Below are 27,062 nucleotides of genomic sequence, written 5' to 3'. Positions count from 1 at the left end.
TCGTTATTTGTCAATTTTACATCGAACTATGCTGTTTTGAATGTGTCGAAACGAAATTCAGACGAGAGTTGGTGACATCGTTCAGCGACACGTCAACCACACGGAAGAAGGTCTGTCCAACCTGCCACCGTTTTGCAGATACAGGCACCTTAGTCTTATCGAAATGGGTGAGTATTTCAGTTGCTGGCCGGTAAAATATTTATTTGTTATTTGAGTACATGTAACTTACACGCATATGAATAATTTGATACCCGTATTGTATTTGTTTTGCCTTGGTTACCAGCTGGCTAGCTAGCTCGCGTTAGCTATTGACAGTGAGTGCCGTATGCTTTTCGTACATGGTATTATGGTGGGCGAGAATTCTTAAACGTTTTACTTCTGTGTTGTTCAAACAGTCTGTTTTATAATACCTACATATTGGTATCAAGGGTATAAGAGCTACACCATTAGAACCTACCGTCTTCAGTTAATTTCATCATGCCATAACGTGACTAAAGCTAACCTCCGCTAACTTGCTCAACCCCGATATCCGTCTTTTACAACGAGGTTACTATGATGCAAACCAGGAAAAACATTAATATATCCATCTAGAAAAACTTATTATTATTATTTTTACGTTGAATTTATTTTCATTTACGATTAACAAAATAACCGATTGATTCACTAGTATGTTTCGAATATATAACGTCATTATATATGTGCAAAGACAACACGATGAAAAATGCCCATGATTGACCTCCAGATCAAATCGTGTTGTGTTACACCCAGCATACCCAAAATATTGATTATCAAGATGGAATTTTGTCCGCACTCATTATTTCGCCTCTTCTGTGTCTGTTCTTCAGGTGGGTTCTTCTCTAGTATCTTCTCAGGCCTGTTTGGCACCAGGGAGATGAGGATTTTGATCCTGGGTTTGGACGGTGCTGGAAAAACCACCATTCTGTACCGGTTACAGGTTGGAGAGGTGGTCACAACTATCCCCAGTATGTACTGGTTTGCTCTGTTTGTAGACATGGTCACGTTTTATTCCTTCCTCATTCCTACTCACACAGCATGATTAGATTCACATCATTTAAACTCTCAGCTTATCAGATGCACTACTTTTAGTTTAATGATATGAAAACAATCTCTTTGTAATATAAATGGAAACCAGTAATCCTGCATGCAAAGGATTGGGAAACACAGGCTCAACCAGTCTGGGTAGCATTCTTCTTTCACACATGACTGTTTTGATTTGAGAGAAGCAGTACAGTGTGTAGAAACCAACAGCTGGCAAGACTGCAAAACAGCTGTGAGCAGGAGACAACAAACAATTTTATTAATAGGCCTTGCAAATCAAGTAATGATCTGTACAACGTAGTGGTTCGTTTGTGGTTTTTAAAGTGTTGTTCTTTAGCCTCATGAAAATCATGAATAATTCAAAAGGTATTTTGGTCATCTATGAATAGGTTTTCAAACAAGTTCTGATTTTATTTGCTTGTCTTGCTTAAAAATCCTGTTTCTGCATGCAGTTGATTACCCAACGGCTTTTACAATGTGAGCAGCATTTTTCTCATACACAGATGCTGAATATTTGCATGTCTGCCCCTCAGGAGGGAGTGACTGTGCTTCTACTTCTACCATGACAGCACAATCCTCCCCTACATGCATGTTTTGTTACTGTGGTTTGTTGATCTTAGGATCTTTGTTGACAGGTGAAGACCAAACATTTAGAGTAAAGAAAAAATACTCAGTTATGGAGTTTTATAATGACTTACCAGAAGTGTGACAATTCTTAATTTATTTTTAGTCTCAGAAATATCGCACTATACATGCAGATGAGACAGTAGTGAATATATTGGTCGAAGGATGCTGATGTTAGAGCTGCCAGGCGGGAGGTCTAGAGGAAGACCAAAAGGAGATTTATGGATGTAGTCAAGGAGCACGTGAAGGTATATGGTCTGAGGGAAGAGCATTCAGAGGATAGGGCAAGATGCGAGCAGATGATTCGCTGTGGCGACCCCTGAAATTAACAGTCGAAAGGAAAAGAAGAAAGAAGACATGTACCGGTAGATGAAACAGTGGCAACAATCAGGCTGTGTCCTCTCAGCTCACTGTACATCTTTATTTCTCTCTGCACAGCAATCGGCTTTAACGTGGAAACGGTCACATACAAGAATCTGAAGTTCCAGGTGTGGGATCTGGGAGGACAGACGAGTATCAGGTAAGTGGAAGTGGCAGATGGTGGCTGTGAGTGATTGTATGTGAACAGGGACATCAGTTGAGATTGGAATAGGAATCAAGTGTTTATAACATTATGGTTTTGTTAGTGAATATATAAACATGTTGGTCTCTGCTTTATGGAACTCCTTATAGAGCTTCACTTTTGCTATTTTTACATTATTTTTACATGCTTTTCACCTCACTTTAAAATGTTTGGACTTCCTGTCATTTTTGATGGAACTTCTCCACCTCTCCTCCCTCCTCTCCTGTCTGACAACCTCTCTGCTCAACAGGCCCTACTGGCGGTGTTATTACTCAAACACAGATGCAGTCATCTACGTTGTTGACAGCAGTGATCGTGACAGGATGGGCATCTCGAAGTCGGAGCTGGTGGCCATGTTGGAGGTAATTGGGCTTATTCTAAACTACAACCTGAAAACATCATGCCAGATGTGACAGTTAGCATGTTCTCCAATCTCTATCAAATGTTATCATTTTGAAAGTACCTTTACTTTTCCTCTACTGCTCCCATGAGGTCATATTATCCCTATGTCCAATGCTGGATGTTTCTTAATATTGTGAATCAAGATATTGTGTAATATTACGGACAAATTACCATAAAAACTGGTGTAAATTTTTTTGTCAGCTTAAACTTTAAATCATAGTCAGATAAGCAACTGGATACCCAGTTTAACCTCTACAGAGTACTCTATGTTTACATTAAAATATTACTGAATTTATGGCATTAAAATATTTTACACTCAGCACCAATAATCTGATTCTTTTGGTGTCCTGATTCCCCTCTTTAAAAGTTCCAGTATTTTCAGGAAACTTGATTTTAAGATACATTTTTTGTTGTTTTTGTTGTTTGTTGTTTTGGCACACAAAATCTATGAATGCCAGGCAACTTTTTCCTGATGTAATTCTGCAACCTTGTGTTTTTGTCCAGGAGGAGGAGCTGAAGAAAGCTATCCTGGTGGTATTTGCAAACAAGCAGGACATGGACCAGGCAATGACGCCCACAGAGGTGGCCAACGCTCTGGGCCTTCCTGCCCTCAAAGACAGAAAATGGCAGATCTTCAAGACCTCGGCCACAAAGGGCACAGGCCTGGATGAGGCAATGGAATGGTAGGTTTTATCATAGTGTAAAGAGAAACAACAGAAATGGGATTAAGTGATGTTAAAATTGGTCTGAAATAGGGAAAACTAAATTTCCTAATAGATATCTGCTGTAGTGAGCAATAAGGTGTAGACTAGAGTACACATCAGTATTAGTTCATATGTAGTATACATCGCCCAATCTGTTCTGTGGTTACTGAGGCTGAATCGTATTTTCTGTCTGTCCTCGTAGGCTGGTGGATTCCCTGAAGAGTCGACAGTAAAGACTCCCACCTGTTCTGTATATAAATCTGACCTTTGACCCTTCTGTATGAAGCCTTGTGACTGACCCCTCCCCACATCCCACTGGACCAGTGATTGCACTCCTCCCCCATCCCCAACCCACCTAAAGCCTTGGCCAAGCCCTCCCAATGCCTTTCATGCCTGGAACTTAGAAGCAAAGGCTGCAGTAATGTCTGGACTGGGCACAGACACACCAAACCCCATCTCTCCCAGTGCTGCTGGCTCAACTGAAGGTTTTACAGAGCTGTAGGACTTCAAGTTAGTATCTACATTTCTGTGTGATCTGGAAATGCGAGAAAAAAAAAACACTTAACGGACATGTTAACTGTTGGCTAATTTTCAGAATCCATTCAAAATAGTGTCAAGGCTCAAATGAGTCAGTATGGATTAAGCCAGTCCACTCTGATCCTCTGTAGCATTTCTGAAATCAGGTGTCTTCACTGGACAATGTTAGCTTCATCTTCTCCCGGAGGGGTTAAGTCATTTGCATGTAGTGAAGCTAGAAGATCATCAGCAGTTGATGGGCACTGTCAACAAAAAGATGTCATGAAGATGCCTCCACTAGGAGGCAGCATTTTCCCATCAGATCACAATCACCAGAGGTTCGACCACACAAACCTTGCTCCCGTTCCAGACCTGAGCAACCACAGACGAGGACGCATCAATGGGGAGAAGACGACATTATGGAATCTTCCATACTTCACGTCTGGGTAAACAGTCTGCTGGCTTGTGTGAAATGTCCTCATTCACTTTGGTCTCAAACGGTGAAAAAAAAAAAATGTACTCCACATCTACTGTATGTCCTCTGGCCAAGTGTTACTGCAGCCTGGGTTGTTTTTGTACTATATCATAAGGCACATGCAATGTCACAGATTTCTATTGGGTTTTTTTTGGTTTGTTTTTCCTGCTGTTCTTTTGTGTTCCCATTTTTTTAAAAATAAATTAGTAGTTAGACCCCTTTTCCATTGGAATCCTTAAGTCAAGCTTTGGCATATTGTTAATTTAGTTACTGAACACTAATCTGTATGCTCAAAGTTTTATGGCTGCATATTTATATCTGCTTGTACAGTGAAAATGATTCTCAGTAAAGATTGCTCTGAGTGATTGTACCATTTTGTGTTAAGGCTGTTTGATTTTCAACCTGTGATACCGCAAAATCAACAAAATTGTCTGACTTTTTTTTTTTTTTTTTTTTTTAATTACAAAAAGTCGTACATTTAACTGCACGGGATATACATCTGAAGGCAAGTCTACACTTTGATCACAGCAGGAAAATAAAAAACAGTTCAGCTTTGATCTAATCATTAGTCATGCAGAGACACCCTGCTGTATAACAGCTGTTAGACGATCTAATTCCTTCGTCACGCACACTAGGATGTTGTTAACCTAACTGAAGAGCTAGGTTCTTATCATTTTTCATGGTTAGAGTGTGTGAAGAACAAGGAAGTCTTCATGAGGGAGAAACATCTGTTTTCTGTCTTTCCTGGACTGATGTGATGCTTGCCCTGACACCAGACAAAACAGAACAGTAAAGGTCATTATGTGACATCACGAAGTGGGACTTAAGGAATCTGCAGCCAGTTAGCCCACAAAATCCCTGCCTGCTTAATCAAAGGTGTTAATTTTACTGGGTCACCTAGACAAGCCTTCATTCCCACCCAAGTCCTTGATAACAAAAAAAAATAAAATAAAAAGGCGCACTCACTGACATGGTTCACTGCACCATGGCCAGGTCTTTGAGCGCATGGCTCCGGTGCTTCTTGGCTTTATATCCGGGCCGGAGGAACTCAATCTTCCTCTTCTTGGCTTCAATTTTGTTCTTGTGCTTCTTGAGTTTCTTCTTTGCTGCGATGTCAGGGTTAGCCACCGCCTGGGAAAACAGAAGACAAAAGTAAAGCCGTTGCTAGGAACGAAGCTGCTGCTCGTGCGTGCTTGCATGGGCTTTCGTGTCCATCGTACCTGCATGGCTCTGTGTCGTTTGCGCGCAACTCGTCTCTGTGCAAACTCCTTTTGGACGGAGGAAAATGCAAGAGAGAATCTCTCCAGCCCCACTTGTTTCTTCAGCAGCTCTATCAGCTCCTGTGCCAGGTTCTTCAGTGTGGGATCTGAGCACAGAGAGTTCATTGGAATCGCTATCAATGTTTACATGAAGGCTGTGGTTTATTAGACCGTTCAGACATTTTCCCACATGACATTTTTTTTTTTTGGCTTTTTAAGACAGTTTAAGAGCAGTACCTTGATCTGCATAGGTGCTGTCCAGCTCCCTGTACAGAGGAGTGATGATGGTGGTCAGATAGGGGCTGAGTCGCTCCTTCCCCAGGTCCATGGCTATCGCTCCCAGGAACTTAAACACACATGTTCTCTGCAGTGTGCAGGGAAAGAAAGTTAAATTCCCTTTCAGTTTAGACAATGGTAAGACTGACAGTTTTAAATGTTAGAATTTCAATAACTTGAAATGAGAGCTTTGACAGAGTGTTGCTAGTTGCTCACATCATCTGCTATTTGATTGGCTGATTGATTTGAGTGCTGTGAGAATCAGTATAAACCACTAAAGTATAAAGCTTTGTGTGTCCAACAACAATGTCCACAGCAACCAGTTTCCCAAAACATAATGTGATCTTTAGGTCAGTCAAGGCCCTTTTGTGCACTATATAGACAAAAGTATTGGGGCAACTGACTACATAATATAAAACAACTATAACAGCTTCCACTCTTCTGGCAAGGCTTTCCAAAAGATTTTGTTTTCTGTGGGAATTTTTGCACATTCATGCAGTAGAGCAACAGGGAAGTAAGGCACTGATGTTGGATCACAATCTCCGTTCCATTTCATCCCAAAGGTGGCTCTGTGTGGGCCAGTAAAGTTCTTCCTTAACAAACTCAGCCAACCATGTCTTTATGGGCTTTGCTTTGTGCATTGGGACACAGTCATGCTGGAATAAAAAAGGGCCTTCTCTAAACTGTTGCCACAGTTGGAAGCATAGCATTTTCCAAAATGTCTTGGTAAGCTGAGGCATTAAGATTTCCCTTCACTGGAAGTAAGGGACCGAGTCTGAAAATCAGTCCCATAAAGAGGTGTGTCTGGAGACTTTTGACTACAAAGTGTATGTAGTCACTGGTCAACCAAAGAAGTGGGCATGTGACCTTGTGTTTCTGTGTGTACCTTCAGGGGAATTTTGGGGGTGTATGCTGCCTCTCTCTTGGCCATCAGCGACAGCTTCTTCATCAACCACAGCAGGGAAGGAGGCCGATCATCCTTGTCATCTTCTTCCTCTTCCTTTTCTTTCTCTTCTGTCTCTTCTTCATCTTCATTCTCTTCATCTCTGTTCTCTCTCTGGTCCTCCTCCTTCTCCTCCTCCTCCTCCTCCTCCTCCTCTTTGAGTTCATCCTGAGGGGAGGTGACATCGGACTCGGGGGAAATGAGGTAGATCACCTTGCCAACAAACAGCAGGTTCTTGATCACCTGTGTAGTGGAGCAGAACATGTTTATCAATCGAATCTGTGATGTGATTTGGAATTTAGCTTTGATTGAAATGTGGTTATGGTATAGTTGGGCACCTGCTCTCCTGATGCTGTGTCCAGGAACTTGGATTGCAGCTGATGGCAGAAAGATAACGCCAGCTCTCTCATCTAAATGTCATAAAGGCCGAAAAGAGAGAACATTGATTCAAATGATGAAAATTAGATCACTGCAGGAAAACACGTGGGACTTGGCCTCACCTTCTTGTCCAGGCTGCTGGTAATGAAGGCTGTGGCCAACGATTGGGCTGAAGCATCTGCTCCCTCTCCTCTCCAGACAGCGACCAACTGCTCTGCCTCATGTGCTGCAAACAGCTGACCAAAAAGCTGCGAGGCGGTCAGCCACACCCAGCAGTGAGGGTACCGCAGGTGGGCTTCAATGTGACCTGCAAGGGGGTCATGTAAAAAATAAGTGCGTGAAGTATGCGTCTGTATAGAGAGGCAGTGTGTGTGTCTGTTCATTACCATATATACGCAAGAGTGTGTCATGAGGCTTGCTGAGCTCCATCAGGCCACAGTGTTTGCACAGTTTGGTGATGAGAGTCAGAAAACTGAACAACAGCCTGTCTGCTCCCTTCTCGTCCTGTTCCTCCTCGATCTGAAAGATGAGACACAGTTAATGTGCTTTCTCTTCCTGGGGTTTTAAACTTTTGGTCAGTGATGGGTACGAATGTGCGGCCTCACATCTTCGTAGTTGTCTGGATTTATCTCTTTCTCCAAGAGAGGCAGCAGGTCGTCAAGACGACGGGCAAACTGCTCCTCCTCCACCTCAACAAACAGACCGCAAATTTGAGCCCCGAGACGCTTCAGGCTGGCCTGGGAGGGTGGGAGAGATCAGATGTTTAAACTGCTCATTATTCAAAATTATTTAAGACTCTGAAACACATTTGAATTCACTTGAGGTGAAAGGTGCCTCGCGGTCTGTGAGCATATGTGCACCTTCTCTGCATTCAGCCAGGTGTTGACAAGGGAGAACAGAGTGTTCTGGTGGTTCGAGTCCAGACGGGTCAGCAGGGCCTTGATAGCCATGGCAGCCATTTTCTTACAGCGTGTAGAGTCATCGTTGACCACAACCAGGGCCAGTGGGGCAAAGAACAGGCTGCTGTTGTTCAACAGCAGGTTCTGAGCAGAAAAACAAAAAACATAATCCGGTGTGACCACCTCCATCTGTCTTTGTTCTGGCCTGTGATTACGAGTGCAATGATTGGTAAAATGTGTAATGCTATGTTGCTGTCATATGCCTGCAGAATTAACCAAAGTTTCTGTTTTTCCTTTTTTGTCTGCTTCTTGCATATGCAGACAGGACTTCCCCTCACCTGAGGGAAAGTCTGGAAGATGTAGGCCAGCATCTCCAGCGCAGACTCCCTGCCTGTGTCGTGCTCGTAGCGTAGCTGGGACACCACAAAATCCAGGTGCCCTGTCAGCTTCTTCCCCAGCGGGTAGTCCAGCAGGTATTTTAGATAAATCTGCAAAACACAGAGCACAAAACACTGTATGAGCACAGGACTTCTGTTTTTTAGTGCGGGTCAGAGAGGAAAAATGCAGCTTGTCTTCTTTCATGTGGGAGTACCTGACGGCAGTGGATTCTAATCATAGCGTTGCTGCCAGTGACTGACAGCTTGGCCACTTTTTTCAACACCTCCTCCATCTCTGGAACAATGAGCTTCCTGGACAGAATCGCCTAGAGGACACATATGTAAAGGACACATAGCTCATTTTCCCTGAAAGAATCTGTCATTAGGGTTATATTTTACATATTTGATCTTCAGCTTTGTCCTGCACATAAAAATCACAGCACCAGGAGGTCAGTATCGCCTGGTTACCTTCAGCAGGCCGAAGGCGGTGGCTTGGCGAGACTGGTCATAGATGTCCTCCTCAGCGTATCCCAGCAGCACCTGCAGTTGTGTCTCTGAGATGTTGTTGCTTTTGACATTCTTCACCAGTATAGTGATGGCCTGAGAGACACACAGACACAGTCAACTTCACAAATCAGTGTAGCAGTTTTAGCTTATTTTTTTTTTATTAACTTTCTCCATACAGGAAGGCCCATGACACTACATAGCGTAACTGTTTTTAAAAAGGCTCATTTCATTTTTCTGTTGTATTTTGCCTACAATACTAAAAGGAAATTTCCACAAATAATCAACTGACAGACATATTACTGCTGGTACCTTGAAGCAGTTCTGGACCAGGTGGTAGTTCTCCCCGCGGGCTGCTCCAGCCTTGGAGTAATCCTTCAGCAGGACAAAAAGCTGCTTGGTCAGCTGGCTGGCGTTCTGCTCCACTGCTGGCAGAGGGAACTTCAACAGCCAAGTGAACGCCACAAGAGCCTCTGTGATCACCTAGAAGAGAGGAGAGGCAGGATGAAGATAGTGGGTGGAGGGAGTACAAATTGTAACTCATGTACTTTGTACCTGTGCAAACATAAAATGCTCACACCTTGACGTGCATTGAGTTAAGGCAGTCAAGCAGCAGCAGTACAAAAGGATCCAGCATCTCCAGGGATGAGGCCTCAGAAGACGTCACTCTGGATTTCTTCAGACTCAGGTGGAGCAGCTGCAGACAGATCACTTCAGCTTCAGTTCAACTTTTTCAGATACACACAACGAGCCACTCGGGACTTCACAAGGTAAATGAAATGTGCGATATCAATTTCATTGCAGGATAGGATAAGACAACACAGTGCAGAAAAAGTTACGCATGTCTTTAGAGAAGCGTGAAGAATGCTGGTTCTATAATAGTGAACTGTAGCAGTATTCTAGTTCCGGGATTATGGGATTATTAAATCCTATTTGAGGGGGTGTTTCAATGTTCACCTTGAGGCCAGCGTCCACCAGGATGTGCATGTTGGTTCGGCTGCTGACAGGAGCTTTCTTTCCCCCTCTCTTAGGAGTTGGCGGCAGGAGCAGGCAGCTGGGAGGAGGCAGTCTGGGGTCTGGGGGAGGCTTAGCTGAGGCCTTCTCTCTGTAAAACACACACATCACACATGTGCATCATTGTGTTTCACTGTATACTGACGGGAACTTTTGTATACGTGTGTGTGTGTGTTTGTACCGGTCTCTCTTGGTGAGCAGCGGCAGACTCTGGCTGATCAGACCATGGCACAGCAGTAAGATGTCCTGGGCAGTCATGCCCCCGTTGACGAGCAGACCCAGGACCAGTCGCCGCAGCACAGCAGCCACCCGATTACACACCTTCAGACTGGATGTAGTCTCCAGGATCTGAAAGAAAATGCAAACAATCAAACATTATTATAAACAATATTATTTGTTTATGTATTCAGTTATAGTTTGGAAAATGTAAAATTTAACAAAATTACAAGCACTTTGTTTTTTTACAACACAAAAAGACAGAAGTCACAATGTCCTTAGCATAAATTATATTTTGTGAAAATTAAGTCAAATTCAATACTTTATGTCGAGTCACTATTGGTTTAAACAATACTTTTGTATGTACTTTTTGTCTAATACTTTTCACATCAAATCCAGTCCCGGCTCACCTCCTTCAGCGGCAGTATTAACTTGGTGATGCTCTCCTTGCTGCAAAACCGGGCCAGCAGCTCGTAGGAATCCATGCTCTTGCTGTGTCGAGCCTCCATCAGCTTGGAGACGATCCCCTTCACCTCCTTCTCCTCAGCCACAGCCCCGAACAGCTCGTTGTTGAAGATCTGTCGGAAGGGGAAAGAAGAAAAAAGATTTTAAGTGAGTATTAGTAAGCATTAAAGGAATGACAGTTTGGTCATCTTTAAGTGGAGTCTGTGCGGATTTATGATGTGGAAACATTCTCACATCGATGAGCATGTTCATGCATGGATCCAGGTCACCACTCTTCAGTGTTGGACTGAGGACTGACAGCAACTGGTACACTGTGAATGTCAGCACGTGAACCTGGAGGGGTGAGAAGAGAGCCACACAGACAATTTAGGATTCTGACACATCTCATCACGACAATAACTTTTCTTCTTACATGTGTGTGTGTCCTTCTCTGTGTCTTTAGAACTGTTTTCATGTGTGCACATACCTGGTAGCCCTTGACCAGGACTGAATGCATCTCTTTGAGCAGGTACTGCAGGTACTTGCAGCCTAAAGTCTCCATGATCTTCACCAGCGTTCCCCTTGCCACGTCACGAATCTCCTGGAAACGGTTCCTCAGGAGCACACACACCTTGATCAGGATCCTGTGTGACACACAAACATTAACAACAAGCAGACAAAACGCACATATCATTAAAATGTTGTAAACATTTACTCAGTATACAGGGGAATGAAATAGTGTCCATTCAGTGACACAGTATACAAGAATAAAAAGAAAGATGAAAAATAATTACAAAGACAGTAAAGCGTCTGACACACAGTTGCATACCCAGGCAGGTTGGTCTCCATGATGTGTGGAGGCAGAGTCTGCATCAGTTTGACCATGGTGAAGGCTATCGGTATCCTCACCACCTCTTCATCCTTCACGTCCTTTGACTTCACCGCCTTGTGCTCCTCGTCACGCTTCACCTGGATGTCACACACACTTCCACTATTGTACAGCTTCGGAACAGATTAAGATCCTGTATGTGTGTGTGTGTGTGTGTGTGTGTGTGTGTCTCGTACCTTTGCGTTGAGACACTTGTGCAGGCGAGGCAGCACGCTGTTATTAACGGTCTCGTGGATGGCGCTGACCAGAGACTCCAGCTCCTCTCTGCTCTGCGGCAGCCCACTGGCCACTGGGGTGTGTTTAGGAGCTGCTGGCCCATTGCCTCTGGAGGTGGCCGCTTCCTTAGAGATGACATCCTTTTCTCCGCCGGCAGCATCCACTTCCATGGGAACACCGGACGGAGCATTCTTACCATCTATCTCCATTGCCTCCTCATCATCACTTGCGTCCGATTCATCAGCTGCAGGTTGCTCCTCATCATCTGCGTCGACCGTCACGTTCCCAGCTTGATAAAACATATTACATTTATGTTTTATTATACCAATTTGAAATTAAACCCGTTCTGTTATCTCATGTATCGACAGAACTTTAAATGTGATTGGTTAGTCACCTTCTCTGGCCTTGGCAGCCTCCATTTCTCTGCTCAGGGTCTGATGGTCAAAATGGAAAGCCTCCAGGACTGTGACCAGCAAACTGAAGTAAAAGAAGTGCAACACAAGGGAGAAAATAAAAGGAGGAGGAGAAGGAGGAATGTCTTAGCACAGAGTTCACAAAAGGCTTCAACTGAACTAAAGCAAAAAGCTTCACTAAAAAGCAACACAATGGTTAAAAAGTAGTTTGTCAGCAGACAGCCCCACCTGACAGCCAGTTTCTGCTCGGCCTGTGCTGTCTGCAGGATGTGGATGAAGTGTTTCAGGTAGTAGAGGTACTTGGACCAGGTCAGCCTGCGACACACTGCGCCCACCACCTCCACCGACGCTGATATCATGTTCTCATGCTGTGGCGTGTGAGGAGAGGAGAGGTCACACACACAGGAAGCAAATTGTGTATTTGAATGCGGGGAAAGAGAACTGACATCATGTTCATATGACTCACCTTGAGCATCTTTTCATCCAGCAGGGCGGTCATTGCATAAGGCATGATGTAATTCTGGAGAGAACGAGGTGTCAGGACCACCTGGCCTTCAGTCAGCTGTTTGGCCAGCTTCCTCAGGGCACGACCTCGGCGGTGGATCTAAACACGAAGATAAACAAACAAAAACGCACGTCAATTTATGGGGTTATGCACATAACATTTAGATTTTAAAAAAAAAAAAAAAAAAAAAATGAGGGTGAGTTTTCATGCTTTTCTCACTGACCTGAATGTGCTTCATGTGCTCAAAGAAGTCAGACTCAGGGTCGTTGTAGTCAGTGAGCTGGACCAGATCTCTGAACTCCTTCTTTGAGGGAAAGGTCTTCACCAGGCAGGCCAGAACGGTGGTGTAGTCGTGCTGCACACTCTGGCAGAGTGAAAGGGGAGCATAAAGGATGAGACTGATTTAATGCTGAGTCAGTTTGCTGCATTTCTCTTGAAACGTGAGTAGACTTGTGTGATTCTACCTCTGTCTTGCTGCGAAGCCCCTTGAGGACGGCGTCCAGGATGGTGTGCTGTACGATGTTCCTGTAGATCTGCTCTCCGGCCCCGACCGCTGCCAGCTGCGTGATCACCGCAGACAGGCACAAGGTGGCGTTGTCTGCCAGTGACATGTCACCAATCTGCATCAAAAGGAGGGATGGAGAAGAATTGAACAGATAATGAAAATGTAGCTGTTAGGTTAGGCAGTGTTATCTGTATCATGTATCTGCATACCTCATAGGTGTGGAAGCAGTTATGCATGACGGTGCTGATGTAGTCCAGGTCCAGAGTGGTCATGTCTTTGACTCGCCTGGTGGCGTCTTGGAAAGCCGTCAGACGCACGTCGAAGTAGATCTCATCCAAGTGTCGACTGTCAAACGCGTTGAGCTGGAGAAGGCGAGTGAGAGACATAGAGGATTGTCTTACTGACTATAATATTGTGAACCTGATGAGGTTTACAGGTCGGAGATTACTGTGAGGTCCCCTCCACAGGGTTTTGGCGGGCACCCATATTAGATGAAACTCATATTAACAGAAACACTTTTAACTTATTACTTCTAGAAGTGGTTATTTCCTTACTGAGCGAAGACGTCACATCTTGCGACACACTAGCTTGGTGTGCTCTGTTAAATTCTGCCCAGGCAGTTTGCATTAGTAGTTCCAAGCTGGTTTTGCTTCGTAGTTTTATTACAGCATGATGAACAAAATTATACATAAGGCCAAGGGTCTGAAATTTATATTATTGGATTTCAGACATTTTGAGGCTTTTTAAGGACCCTGCTAAAAGGAGTTAAATGAATGAGTCTTAAAAAAAAATCGGTGATGTTAAAGGTAAATGTGAAATAATATATTTAAACTGAATGAACCCTCTCACCTTAGATGCTAAATCAGTGATGTACATGAGTGAGGGCTCCAGATCTGACAGAGTCTGCAAGTAGAAGAACACAGACAGATTCATCCACTACTGAGTTCTACAACCACATTTTAATCATTTAATTCAAGTCTGGACTTTATGTCGACAACATGGGTCAATATCTGCACTGATACATGCTAAAAGCTACACACACTGTCATGTTAGAAATGAGGCTGATTATCACAGATGAGAGTCCACCAGCTTAGTGCAGTCCCATGTCCCAAATTACAGCTGTAGTATAGCTATAAACATAATATATTCATTCACTTCTCTGATGTACCTGGAAGACATTAGTGAGGGCCTGCCTGGGCAGCTTGTTGCGGATGATGGAGAAGAGTTTGCTGAGCGGCTGCAGGAAGGCGGAGGGCTGCACACACTGTCGCAGCAGGTTCTGCACTGTGGCAAGGACGTCGATTTCTATCTCCTGAAATAAACAGGAAGCCGGTAAGAAGTACAATCTATGACAAAGACCTCTAACTTGGCCCAAACAACTTTTCTTTTGTTTCGCCCTGGGTTGAGCCTCCCAGGCACACGTGCTTCTCTGGATGCCTGCAACTCCCCCCGCCGTCACTCAACTAAAGTCGCTGACCATTGACTCTGAGCCCATCATTAACAATTCATAATTTTAGTTGGTTAATTGGTAGAGATAGTTGAAAGGCTCCATTCAATGCACAAAGTTCTTGATTTCCCCGTCATATATCCGATTACTATGAAATCAATGTTATTTGAGCTCTCTGGACCATAACAGTTTTTTTTTTAAATCAAGCAGACACAGAATGAATATTTTCGCCTTACTGGAGGATTGTTGCCTTTTTGGAGGTAGGGCAACAGCAAGCTGATGAGCACTGAGCTCTGCTCCTTGTCGCTCACAAATTGGCTGACCCTGACAAATTAAAAAAAAAAGACGCTCAATGAGACATAAAAAATAGATGTAAAAGGAAAACACATCACACACACAGTGGCACAGAAAAATAACATGAATGTGAACAATACTGTATGTCACTGACTTGGACAGGATGTTGAGCTCTTTGGCCACCTGCGACCTGAGCTTCTTCTTTTTGAGTCTGTCAGTGTTGCGTACGAGTCCGCTGAGGTACTGCAGCAGGGTGGATATGTGAGGCAGCAGCAGTCTGGAGCCCTCAGTTAACGTTTCTGAAGGAAATATAACAACATGCACATTTAACTTTACAAAAATGAGCCTGACACTGGACTTAAAAGGATCAAACTCTACTAACCTGCAGTGACAAGAGCGCCCTCTTCTGGCTGTGGGAACACACAGCCGTTCACTTTCAGCTCCATCTCTGTCTCTGAGGCGACAAAGTCCTCAGTGCTTGCCAAGGCCTCAGCTATGTCCATTACCATAGCAATGGTAGCCGGGGAGGCATTCTTGGCTGAGAGGAGAGCGAAAACGTTAAGGAGGATGTCACACTCAGGATGGTTTGGCCTCTGCTTGGCCAAGAGTGGGAAGTACCTGAGCCAGACAGACAGACAAAAAAATGAACCCACTTGGGATGAAAACTACTATTAACTAGTAAAAATGTTCTAATGGACAGACGAATGTGATGGAAATAAAACAAATGGAGAAAAGAGGCAGACTCTGACCTGGCGTTTTTGCACCACACATGGATGAGCTTCAGCAGAGGGGTGGGGGAGTAAGGGCTCTCCGTGGGGAGACGACACACCTGCACAAGAAGACACTTTAAGTGAGCCAGAAACGCAGGACAAAGAAACCAAGTATGATAAAAACGCAAAAGTTTGCAAAAAATACCTGAGGCCAGACTACACCCTGAAAGACAGCGTCCAGCTCATCTGGACTGAAGCTGTAGGAGTCGAAGCCATCAAAAAAGTCCTGGATCCTCAGGATGCCGAGTCGCCTCAGGTTCTTGAGAGGACTGATGCAACCTGCACGGAGCTGCACACAGCAGGAGAAAAACTCAGCACTGAGATATCAGGGCAAAGCTCTTTTTACAGCTTTGCATCTCTAAAAGCAGGGGGGGTTTGTTATAAAAGTAAAATCAGGTGGCACTGCAGTAAAACGCATTTTAATCTCCAGTTATCTACCATACTTTAGTGTTTGACTGAGTTGCAGTGGGGTCCAATGCTAACATTAAACTAGATGTATGCTGAGTTTTGTGGAAAGTTTTCAAAGGATAACATAAACACACAAGTGAAAAGATGCACTATTGCTCACACAGTAACAACTGCTTGCTCTAACTCACACAACTGATTCTTATGGTTTATCAGTGCAATAACATAATGGCAGTTGTGCAGAAACAAGTCTGCTCCTCTGACTTGTACAACATGCAGATACCTCCTATATGCTGTTAAACAGCTCAGTTACAAAGCTCCTGGTAATTTTTTATACTGTATAAGAAAGAACTCAGGAATGTGATCATTACAAATCTACTGAACAAATATTCTTTTCAATCTCTATCCAGATTACCTGGTCCCTGTTGTCCAGGATGGTGGACACCGAGGCTGTGACACACAGCAGGATCTGCAGCACCTTGGGCAGGTAGATGTGGATGAGGTGGCCCAGTTTGTGGATCACCACGTTGATTATGTTCAACAGGCTGTGCTGGCGACCCAGCGGGAGGACGGCACCCACGTCCGTCTCTGCGATTGCTCTCTCCACCGCCGCCAGGCAGGAACCTGAGGACACGGACAAAGGAGAAGACAGGCAGTTTCTACTGTTAGAATGCTGCTTTTTACATCTGAGTCACAGTGGCGCTTTAGGCCAACAGAGACTATTGGAATATAGGCCTGCTGCCCCCTGCTCTGCCTGTAGGTTTCTGTCACATGGGTGGAAGAAAACAACTGAGATTAAGTGTATTTGTCAGTCTTTCAAATTGCAGAAGCAACAACAAAAGTACATCACAGGTTAGCAGATCACAAATGTATATCTTTGTTTTGTTTCACCATCAAAATCCCCCAAAATGTCTTAGGATGTAAAACCAAGCAAAAAGTCACATCTTTAAAATATTAGATATTTCGTAGGTTATGTCACATTGACACAACCATTGACAATAATATCTATATTAATTAGGGTTGAAACTCGATTAGAAAATTAAAACCGCAGTCTTTGGAATAAAAACATAGCTTTGTCTGTGAGAAAGTCTTTGATTCTCTAGCACAAACGTGTCCTACCTTGGCTGTGATGGCAGACGGGCTCCAGCAGCAGGTCGATGAATATTCCCAGCTCCTCAGACTGGCAACCAGCCAGGAAACGCAGAATAATGGAAGACCGAGAGGCGGCGCTCGCCTTCCCCTGAAACTTGCTGCCTGCTTTACTGCGCAGACGTCCAAACAGGATCCTGCATCAGAGACAGCAAACACATCGCCAGTGACTGAGAGATCTAATCTTAAGTGTTGGTTATTTCTGCTAAAGCTGTGGTACATCATTAACTGAAAAAATAGAAAAAATAGAAAAAATGTACAAAGGGAATTAAAAACCAGCCAGTAAAAATGACTCTCCTAATTAAAAGACCTGTCATTGTTTCAACCATTTATGTATAAAGTGTTTACTGTTCCCACAGTGCATCTGGAGCCACTTCTGGGGCTTTTTGGCTTTCTGATAGAAGAGGAAATGTGGCATCAAGCAGCCAGCAGCAAAGGAACATTTCAGGCAAACTACTCTCTGAATAAACCAGACAGAACAGAAAAGTGTGGGTGACCAAACGGCTGGGGACAGACGGCATCTCAGAGCACATTCTCCACCTGCTGCAGCTTTCCAGTAGATGAAAGGCAGTTTAAATATGAACTGTCTTGTTAGCTAATATGTAACCATTGCATGTTGTTTTATAATTCAATAAACTCAATACTCCTAAAGGTTCTCAGCAAGTTCAAGCTACAGTTATACATTTACAGATAGGAAAATATGCAATACACTATATAGGTAACTTCATTTTCTTTCTGCAAGCTAAATGAGAAGATTGATACCAATTGATAAACATGAAGCCGCAGCCACAAGATGTTAGCTTGTTAGCTTAGCAAAAAAAGACTGCAAGCAGGGAAACGGCTAGCCTGGCTTTCCCAAAAAAGGAAAAAAAAAAAAAAATCTTTTAGAGGTGCTACTACAGTTTTTATTCTTCAACTTTGACAGAACTAGGTTAGCCGTTTCCCTTACTTTCAGTCTTTATGCTCTGCTCTGCAGTAGTAAAAGCATGACTTAGCATTGTTACAGTTTGTTTTTTCTGTGGCTTCAACAAACCAGTGATAAACAAGTTTGTTACAGACAGGTTATAACGTGTTATATTGAACTGTGGAGGGACTGAATAGTGAATTTTGCTGGAGAGATGCCAGGCAGGCTGTTTCCCGCCGTTTCCAGTCTTTATGCTAAGCTCACCTAACTGGATGGACATAAAAGTGCTATCGATCCTCTGATACAGAGCGAACTAAATTAGTACTAATGCGAAAACATAATCTGTGACACACACACACACACAGAAATCGTACCTCATGAGTAGTGGGATGAGTTTGGCTCTGTGTGAAGCATCAACCACTCCTGTCTCCTCGGAAATGTTAAAATGGACAATCTCCTCTTTGAAGTGTTTGTCTTCCAATAGCTTCTCAAGATTCTCCCTGAATGAACACACACACACACACACAGGTCAAAACATTGAGACAGACCATTACCCCTGCAGCTTGTACCTGCTCAATGTCATGAAGAAACTCCTGACTGCCTATAAAGGCAGCCTCAGAGTGATTTCAATAACCAACATCAAGTGAAGGTGAAAGGTCATGTTGTACAATACAACAAACATAAACAATTAATTGCAGAAAGGAACACGTCAATGTGAAATGCGAATCATTAGGCATGTTCACTGCTGTTTGTCACTGTCCTGAAAGCAGGTCAGTGTGACAGCCTGGTCCTGAACAAAGAGTCACACACAAGCATCCGTAATGCATAACTTCCCAGGAAACACACATCTGTCTGCAAGAAGGCTGGAGGTACAGTAAAAGGATAGCTTGATAACAGACAACAGAGGGCAGGCAGGATCACCTCCAAGGTGGAAGTTAACATTCCTCCACCTGTAACCATAGAGGGCCAAGGACGAGAGCCTCGATTCCTATCGAAGATGCTAACAATGACCCCATTGAGGAAAAGAAAGAAATCGGAGATTGTTGATTCAGGGGAGACTGTCAATGTAGTTTTCTTACTTGTATGGTACTATGTCTGGGTCTTTGTATGTGAGAACACATTCCAGTGCCACTCGCTGGATCTGCTGGTCCTGATGGCAGAGCAACTGAAAACAGGGAGAGAGAAATATAACATGCTGGTGTGATGCCTTAAAACTCAGCCTATCCCAGACTCCCAGTCCCTTCCTGCATTGCTGAAGAGGTACATTCAAACACCTTGGTATTCACAGCAAAACGGTGACATTTAGAGGGAAATTAACAGCCCTGATGTTGGTACTGTTCAAACACAAAGTGACTGCGTGAGGTTTTTGGATTACCTGGTTATAGAGCTCACTGAGGCTGCTCTCCAGGTAGAGAGCTCGGGGGTTGGTGAATTTGGCGAATACCTTCAGATGGGCCATCAGTTGTCTGTAAGAAGAAAACAGAATTCCCACACAGGGTTCACAATTAAACTACCAGACTATGTACTAGCAGTACAGGTACGCTTGTCATAAAGAAACAACCAAAGCTACTGCTTATCTTCTTCTTCTCTCTCTTCTTCAGAGTCTTGATGCCACTTTACTCAAGTAATGTATGTGAATACTTCAGCCACATCACAAGATACGTGGAAACAACGTTCAGTGTGATCGTACTTGGCAGCAGCTCTTCTTGGAAGCGTCTTCCTCTGTTGTCTGCTTCCCTCCTCGGTCTCCTGCTCCTCTTCCTCTCTCTCCTCCTCTTCCTCTTCCACAGCCATTGCAGACGCCTCCAGGGTGGCATCATTCTTCTTCCTCAAGTCCTGAGTGGGAGCTACCAGCAGGTCAGCAGGGTAAAACTCATTCCTGTCAACAATGAGAACAAAAGAAATATGCATCAGGAATAGATACGCTCTAATGGCACACATCTGCCAATGACTAAAAAACTGGAAAAAGATCCATCAGGCAATTTTTCCCCTAAATACAGCTAAAAACACTGTAAACACTGACCTGATGAACCTGAGCAGCAGAGGGCTCAGTTCTCGGCTGCGTGGTTCCACTCTGTCAGGGAACTGGGCCATTGATCGCCACAGCAGGCTGCGGAAGTTTGGGAAGTCGGTCCTCTCATTGTGGTCCAAAATCAGCTTCAGCTGCTCCAGGAACAGCACTCCCACATCCCCACTTTCAATGACGTCACAGCCCGACTCGCCCTCGAGACTGGACGACTCTTCCTCCTCATCCTCGCCATCCTCCTGCTCTTTCTCTATGACATGCAGAGAGAAAGATCTAGTTTAGCCATAATTTGCCCATATCCAGCATGTAAAGCCTGACCCTGAACAGAGTTTACATGTCGATATGATTCACTAGAACACTGCAGCACAGAAGGCAGGCCTTACCAGCCAGGCCTGCCACCATCTCCAGATGTTCATAGTAAACTCTCCAGAAATCCTTGTTGTCCATTTCTCTGGCATGGCTCCTGTAAAGAGAAAAGAGAGTCGTTTATGTTAAGAGTTTCCAGCAGCCACCTCAACCTGTTGAATATTCATCTTCTTTAATCAGGCAAAGTTCGTGATTTTAAATGTGCTTGCATTTCCTGTTTAGTAAACAGATTTATGGCTTTAAAAGGATTTAAGGCTAAATATCAGCATCAGCTCAAAATGAACATTTCTGCTGATTCTGCTGATATTACTGAGAAGTCAGTAAGATGATGCTTTAATTATGTGCATGTGAAGCAAGCCATTGGCTTACTTTGTTCAATGAATGTGTGCATTTTGAAAAACACTGTATGTCAGCATCTGCTAGTGGGCCATCATGATAAGACATAATGATGTGTTGTTTCCACTCAGAGAACCTTGATGTTCTCTTGAATTAGGTGACAAAAAAATATGCGCATGTATTGGTGCAGTCAATCAGTCAAAATGAACTGGAGAATGTCTGCAAAAATATCAAAAATCCAGTATCATCATCCCTAGAATCAGTGTGTTCAATGGCAATAATCTATAGCACTGCACGAGTTTACAAATGTTCAGCTTACATGAAAAGTGCAGGGCTGGTAAAAAATGAATGACTTAATGGATCAAAACATCATAAGCGTGTCCCTTTCAGCTGAATTTTGCACTCACACGAGAAGTTCGATGACGGCGTCCCACAGAGGCCTGAAGTTGATGAACAGCATTGCGATGAGGTAACGCAGAGGCACCTGGGCGAAAATGAGCAGAAGAAAGACTAACGTTTGTATGTATTATTGAAAAGTCCCTGCTGCCGTATTTGTATTTAATAAATATTAAATACAAAATACAAATACAGATATATCTTTCAACAAGTCACACCCCCTGCATGCCACACTGGAATCCTACTGCAGCACCTTCAGTCATAGACTGAGACCACCGAGGTGCTCCACAGAACACCACAGGAAGTCCTTCCTCCCTGTGGCTAATCAAACTCTTCAACTCATCCCTTTTACCCACATAGGACAATAACAATTTACCCTGCACTACTATCAACACTTTAAGATTGCATCCGCACCTTATCTGTTGCCATTCTGCACCTTATCTGCCATTATCTATACCATGTATATACTGTTATTCTTTTATAGTACTCTGTTATTTTATATTTTGTGTGATTATTTGATAGTTTTGTTTGCTTCTTTGTATTGCAACCCTGGCACAACAATTTCCTGTGGGATCAATAAAGTTCTTATCTTATCTTATATATTGATAATATAACATTTACTGCAACGTGAAATATACTAACCCTGACCCTCACATCACAAGAATAAATCATCAACACCATGGTGCTGCTAACTGTTTCCAAACACTGAAAAAAGAAGAAGAAGAAGAAGGAGTTTTCTCTGCACCTGCTGGAAGGTGGCAGGTGGCCCCTGTGGCAGACTGCGTTGCACCAGGTCGTGTCTCAGCTTCCGGAGGTGAAGCAGCTTGTCTCTGTAGTCCTGCACCGAGGCCGGCACCAGCTCAGCCTGCAGGCAAACCGCGAACACCGGCTGCACCTCCACACTCTCCTCCCCCTGGACAGACCGGTCACACGATCGCACAGATAAACACACAAGCTTATCATTTTCCCGTATCTGATCAGAGTTTCATGAAAACTGACAGGCGTACCTCGGCCTGCGGAGGGAGCTCTGCCTCAAACTGAGAGAGAATCCTCAGAGTCAGGAGGCGGATCTGAGAGAGAAAACAGTTGATTGGTGACACTGGCGGTAAAAAATGTAAACATCTTGATATTAATCTTTAGATATCCTGTGAAACTACTGATTAAATCTAGTCTTCCTGCTCAGGTGATCTTTCTAAATAATGACCAGGCTCTTTGAGTCTCTGCTGATGTGTCTGCAGAAGTACCTTGGAGATGTTAGAGGAAAGGTTGGCGTGCAGGATCTGGAAAAGCTCCAGCAGCGCAGCGTGGGACAGGTGCTCTGAAACACCACTGAGAGCCAGGCGGGTGTAGTACAGGTCCCCCAGCAGCAGGGCGGACAGGTCTGTAGGAAACTTCCTGCAACCAGAATGAACGGTCATGGTGGTTAGGAGTAATAAATGGAGACTTTACTCGTCATCACATCCAGCAACAAAAACAGCACTTTATTACCGTAGGATTGAGTTGATTTTGTCCACAGTGAGCAGTGAGAGGAGCTCAGCAGAGCCGTCCAGAGTGAGGAGGCAGCTCAGAGCCTGTCGGGCTACAAACAGACCAGCTGGAGGGGGGAGAAGCTTCAGTCAGTCTCGAAAACAGCAAAAATTACGGTAAATGTTCTATCTTCACACTTACTTGGACAGAAACACATTTCAGGGTACATGTTTCAGATTGACTATTTTCATTATAAAATCAACTAACTATTCTCTCTTTTTCTTTTTAACAATTTAGCTGCTACAGTTTTGAACACAATTACGTGTCCATCAAGTCAATGTGATTTACGATACAAAGTGAATAAAAGAAAGAAATTATTATAAGTTAATGTGTGGCATTCCTTAGATGTGCAACAACTCCTTTGAACTCTAATAAATCACAACTGTTTCAGTTGTTATGAACATTTTGTTTTTTTGAAAAATCACACAAACCTTTTCCCAGTTTTTCATTCTCAATCTCACACAGGAGGTGGTTTAAGAAAGCAGTGACAGCTGGAAGTACACTAGCTGGAGCAAGAGGCCTGAAAAATGAAAACAAAAAAACAAAAAAAAAAACATAAATACTGATGATATCAGTATATTAAATATAACACATCAGTCAAGGGAATGTGTGTGGAAGCAAGGAAGCACATTTTCGCAGGAACAAACGCCCCTTCTCTATTAATTGATTACCTTGCACCGTTTTCACAGCAAATTTGATGTAGAAATGTCTTTCTCAGCTCAGGTTACAGCTGATGTGGGACAGAACCACTCTAAACCTATGACTAATGCAATTTCACATTCTTGTGAAAATGTGATTCAAATATTCAAAATTCTTGAATAAATTTCACTTTTCTCAAAAAATTGATCAACTTGCGTGACTCTCCCTGTCTGAACAACATCACTCAAAAAAACAAAATGGGTGAAGGGCAGGAGTGATGAGCAGGAGTGTAGGAGTCCTACACCCTTGTTTTCTCCACTTCACAGTTTATATGTTTGTGTCAAACAACCTCCATCGCCCAGACACAGCTTTAAATTGAAGAAATACACGTATGTGTGTGTGTGTGTGTGTTACCTGAGGTGTGGCAGAAGCACCAGGGCTGCCCAAGGAAGTGACAGGTCAGTGATAGGATGGTTCTGCTCCTCAGGAAATGAGATCAGAGACAGCACCAGCTCTGGCACTGCAGGCTGCTCTGATGTTGTATTCCTGGTCCGACCCGCCTCCTTACTACTAAACACTCTGCTGGAGGACAAAAACAGATTCACATCTAAACACAAGAGAGCACTTAATGGAAGAAAATTAAACACATGATGTATGCAGCCGCATCTCACTCTGTGGTCTGTCCGGTGAAAAGCAGTGGGTATGTTTCAAAGGCCATGGAGCCATCTGTGGGCGGTGGGGCTTTGGCAAGAATCAGACTGACCAGCACATCCAGACCACAGTGGCGAGACAGTGGATCACCTCGGCCAAATAACCCGGCAGTAAAGCGCAACAGGCTGGGGAGGAAGAGCTGGAGGAGAGGAAGGGACAGAAAAGTTAGTGTCAGCGAGTCAAAGAGAGCAAACAGGCAGAAGCAGAAACATCACTCCGCTGGTGACTCACCTGCTCAAACTGTTTCATAGTGAACATCTCCTTGGTGAACTCGAGTATCAGATCTTGTCCCATTGCGCTGTCAAAAACCTTGTGAAGACAACAGAAAGGCACATTCATACACACAAACAAATATCTATAATGACACCCTGCACATTTACAAAACTCTCTAATGTGCCAGTTTAATGCAAACACACACTTTCTGAACCGTCTCCTGGATGAGCGCTTTAGGCAGGGTGATGTTTTCCCCAAGGAGCAGAGAGGAGATGATCTGAAGGAGCAGACGTGAACAAGAAGTCGACAGAGACGAGCTCTGACTGAGTCGCAACACCATCTGTGGGCGTGAAAACATGAGATGATGAAAATCCCAAAAAGACCCATCATTGTGAGGAGAGATCAGTGTCATCCTCCTACCTGGCAGACAGCCTCTGGCTTGGTGATCTTGGCTCCATCCCTGTGGGACACAACTGTGTGGAAAATGAACAGGAGCCTCTCCAGCTGCTCCAAAGCCTGGTCCACCTCTTGTCCTTTCCCCTCCATGACGCCCAGGACCTCCATCACACTGACCTGTATATGGGGACACAACACCATCAGACACGACACAAAGAAAGTCCAACTGTCTTTTGGAATGTTGGGCATTGTATGTGCGTCTAGCCGACCTGTAACGACTCCCACAACACCAAGAATTGCTCTCTGTCGATGTGATTGGCTGCAGCCTGGGCCATGTGATCCAGCGCATCCCTGACAGTGTCCCACGGCAGAGAGAGGCCAGGGTTTGTTGAGGGTCCAAGCTTACGCAAAGCTACAGGGAGAGCCTGGAAGGTGAACAGAAACAGAAAATTCAGGATTACTTCATCTATTGTTATTCAGGTCTGAAGTCAGATCCATTTCACTGATTTTATCCCTAACTTAATTGTCATGAGAGGCTGCTTGGAAAAGAAACTCACATTTGCAGTGCAGGAGTGAAACATATTCCGGACTCCTTTGCACATTTCAAACAGCAGCTGACCAGCTCCCTCCGCTTTGTCGGGGTGCTGCTGCAGGTCTGAGAACATGTGATTCAGCAGGGCATCAAGATCTGGAACCTGTGTGACAAAGTGAGACATCATTTTAACATTAAAGCTCAAGAAAGGCCTGCACAAGCTCACACTTGACAACTGACCTGATGCAAATAGCTCACCTTTCTCATCAAAAAAGAGAAGCTTTCTGCTGCAAACTTGCGGATGTGCTCTTTCTTGTGTGCCAGCAGTGTGCTGTACAAACTGTGGGGAGAAAACAGGCATTCATTTCCACCACAGTGGAAAACAGATTCATCTCCAAAGAACCTGACTCCTATCCTATTTCTCACCTGTAGATATTACTCATATCCTTCACCATGAGCCTCCACAGGTACTTGTAGAGGTATGAGAGGCAGGTGAAAGCCCACTCCAGGACCTCTGTGTCCTTGGTGTCCAGCAGAGAGGTGATCAGAATGAAGAAGTCAGGGAAGTGGGGGTAGAAGTCAGTCTGCAGGTCTCTGGCCAGCTGCACCACCAGGCTGGAGGGAGAAAGAGAGGAGAGAGGAGAGTTACTGTCTGGAGTACAGCTAGTACATAAATTGGTAATCCAACAGAGATTTTGTGCCTCTGGTCAAGCCAAGTCACACGCAAAACAATAAAGACAACTCACTCCAATAGGGGCTGGTAGGCCAGACTGTTGTTGACAGTCAGGTGTGTTTTCAGACTCTCCACTATTGACTTCTGATGAAAAACTAGCATGTTGAAGGACTGGCTCTTGTTGGAAACCTCCTTCAGAAATGTAGCTGTAGAGGAGAGACATTCAATGGCTACAAGTACACAGCAGCTTTCCTCAGGTTTAGCAATAGATAAATGAGACAATTTTTGCTGCTAACATGTCATAACAAATAATACAAGGTGATAATATATATGACAAATGATGTAATAATTATTATAGTTTACATACTGAAATGCTCTGTCAAGTTGAGGTCTCTCCATTTTGTCAGCCCTTCAGAGAAGTATGTTTCTACTTCCTGTGTAAGGAGCCAAAGGAGTCGTTATTATCAAATGCAAACCATAAAAACACGGAGAAGTTCTATTATGCTACTATGCTAAGATTACTGACTGTACAAACCTCAGCATAAGATCCAGTCCTGTCAATACGATGGATGACATCAATGTTGACATTGGCAAGTCTTTCAGCAAAAGTGAGAAACTGAAAGAGACACAGCAGAAGGCTTTAAAACCTGCGGCAGCTGTAACAGTGGTGCTATATTGGGGATTTCAGACTGAATGCCAATGTTTTCCCAAAATGATTACATTGTGCTATCTGAGTGAAATTAGCAATGAAGAACTCTCCTTGCGTTGCCATATCTTGTGTACAAAAGATCAGTTTAACAAATTTTTACTCTTCACGTTTTTATCCCTGGGTCTCTATTAGCATCATGCTGCAGTAAGTTTCTGGAATCTCACCCTGTAGGTGTTCTCAGATTTGTGATACGAGGACTTGGATTTAATCTTCATCTTTGCCTTGTTGTTTCAAAAGAGATTAACTGTATTCCAGAGGTCGTCGTGCGATTTAAATGATTCATGAAAACTACAATTTCTACAATCTATCGACTGGCTACAACTGTTTATACACACGCCGACTTCAGGGCGCAGCCATGCTGTACAAGGCATTGTGGGAAATTTTTACTC

The 27,062-nt window shown here is 43.8% G+C and overlaps 2 protein-coding genes across 6 annotated transcripts; one reads left to right on the top strand and one right to left on the bottom strand.

Annotated features, from left to right (window-relative positions):
* Nucleotides 1-16: 16 nt before the first annotated feature.
* Nucleotides 17-4,712, top strand: arl1 (ADP-ribosylation factor-like 1). Its single transcript, XM_046378424.1, has 6 exons — nt 17-167; nt 846-983; nt 2,122-2,203; nt 2,496-2,607; nt 3,152-3,330; nt 3,554-4,712. The coding sequence occupies exons 1-6, from the start codon at nt 41-43 to the stop codon at nt 3,582-3,584; spliced, it is 669 nt and encodes a 222-aa protein (XP_046234380.1). The 5' UTR covers nt 17-40; the 3' UTR covers nt 3,585-4,712.
* utp20 (UTP20 small subunit processome component) lies at nt 1,022-27,062 on the bottom strand. 5 transcript variants are annotated; one of them, XM_046378417.1, is made up of 62 exons: nt 26,838-27,062; nt 26,500-26,580; nt 26,332-26,398; nt 26,038-26,170; nt 25,718-25,906; nt 25,550-25,631; nt 25,317-25,454; nt 25,029-25,184; nt 24,784-24,936; nt 24,569-24,703; nt 24,382-24,459; nt 24,111-24,289; nt 23,854-24,021; nt 23,232-23,320; nt 22,762-22,867; nt 22,518-22,668; nt 22,281-22,343; nt 22,019-22,186; nt 21,285-21,361; nt 20,559-20,638; nt 20,173-20,425; nt 19,840-20,028; nt 19,525-19,615; nt 19,229-19,314; nt 18,524-18,649; nt 17,216-17,382; nt 16,512-16,720; nt 15,837-15,980; nt 15,671-15,750; nt 15,304-15,539; nt 15,076-15,220; nt 14,864-14,951; nt 14,349-14,492; nt 14,030-14,083; nt 13,390-13,542; nt 13,140-13,295; nt 12,899-13,039; nt 12,637-12,774; nt 12,399-12,538; nt 12,152-12,234; nt 11,718-12,046; nt 11,482-11,621; nt 11,140-11,296; nt 10,908-11,006; nt 10,619-10,786; nt 10,174-10,340; nt 9,936-10,083; nt 9,559-9,675; nt 9,291-9,461; nt 8,943-9,074; nt 8,690-8,800; nt 8,436-8,585; nt 8,059-8,241; nt 7,804-7,935; nt 7,585-7,717; nt 7,321-7,505; nt 7,159-7,230; nt 6,764-7,063; nt 5,839-5,965; nt 5,563-5,708; nt 5,309-5,473; nt 1,022-2,002 (listed from the first exon to the last, which is right to left on the bottom strand). In XM_046378417.1, exons 1-61 carry the CDS (start codon nt 26,886-26,888, stop codon nt 5,318-5,320), a joined length of 8,490 nt encoding a protein of 2,829 aa, XP_046234373.1. In that variant the 5' UTR covers nt 26,889-27,062; the 3' UTR covers nt 1,022-2,002; nt 5,309-5,317. The 5 variants fall into 5 exon arrangements, with proteins under 5 accessions (XP_046234373.1, XP_046234371.1, XP_046234372.1 ...); XM_046378415.1 differs by lacking the exon at nt 1,022-2,002 and adding an exon at nt 4,779-5,108; XM_046378416.1 differs by lacking the exon at nt 1,022-2,002 and adding an exon at nt 4,779-5,108 and having other exon boundaries at nt 5,313-5,473.

The sequence above is a fragment of the Scatophagus argus genome, chromosome 22 (assembly GCF_020382885.2).
Source record: "Scatophagus argus isolate fScaArg1 chromosome 22, fScaArg1.pri, whole genome shotgun sequence".
Lineage (NCBI taxonomy): Eukaryota > Metazoa > Chordata > Actinopteri > Scatophagidae > Scatophagus > Scatophagus argus.
The sequence above is the reverse complement of the archived record's forward strand: the minus strand, read 5'-3'. Positions and strand labels throughout refer to the sequence as shown.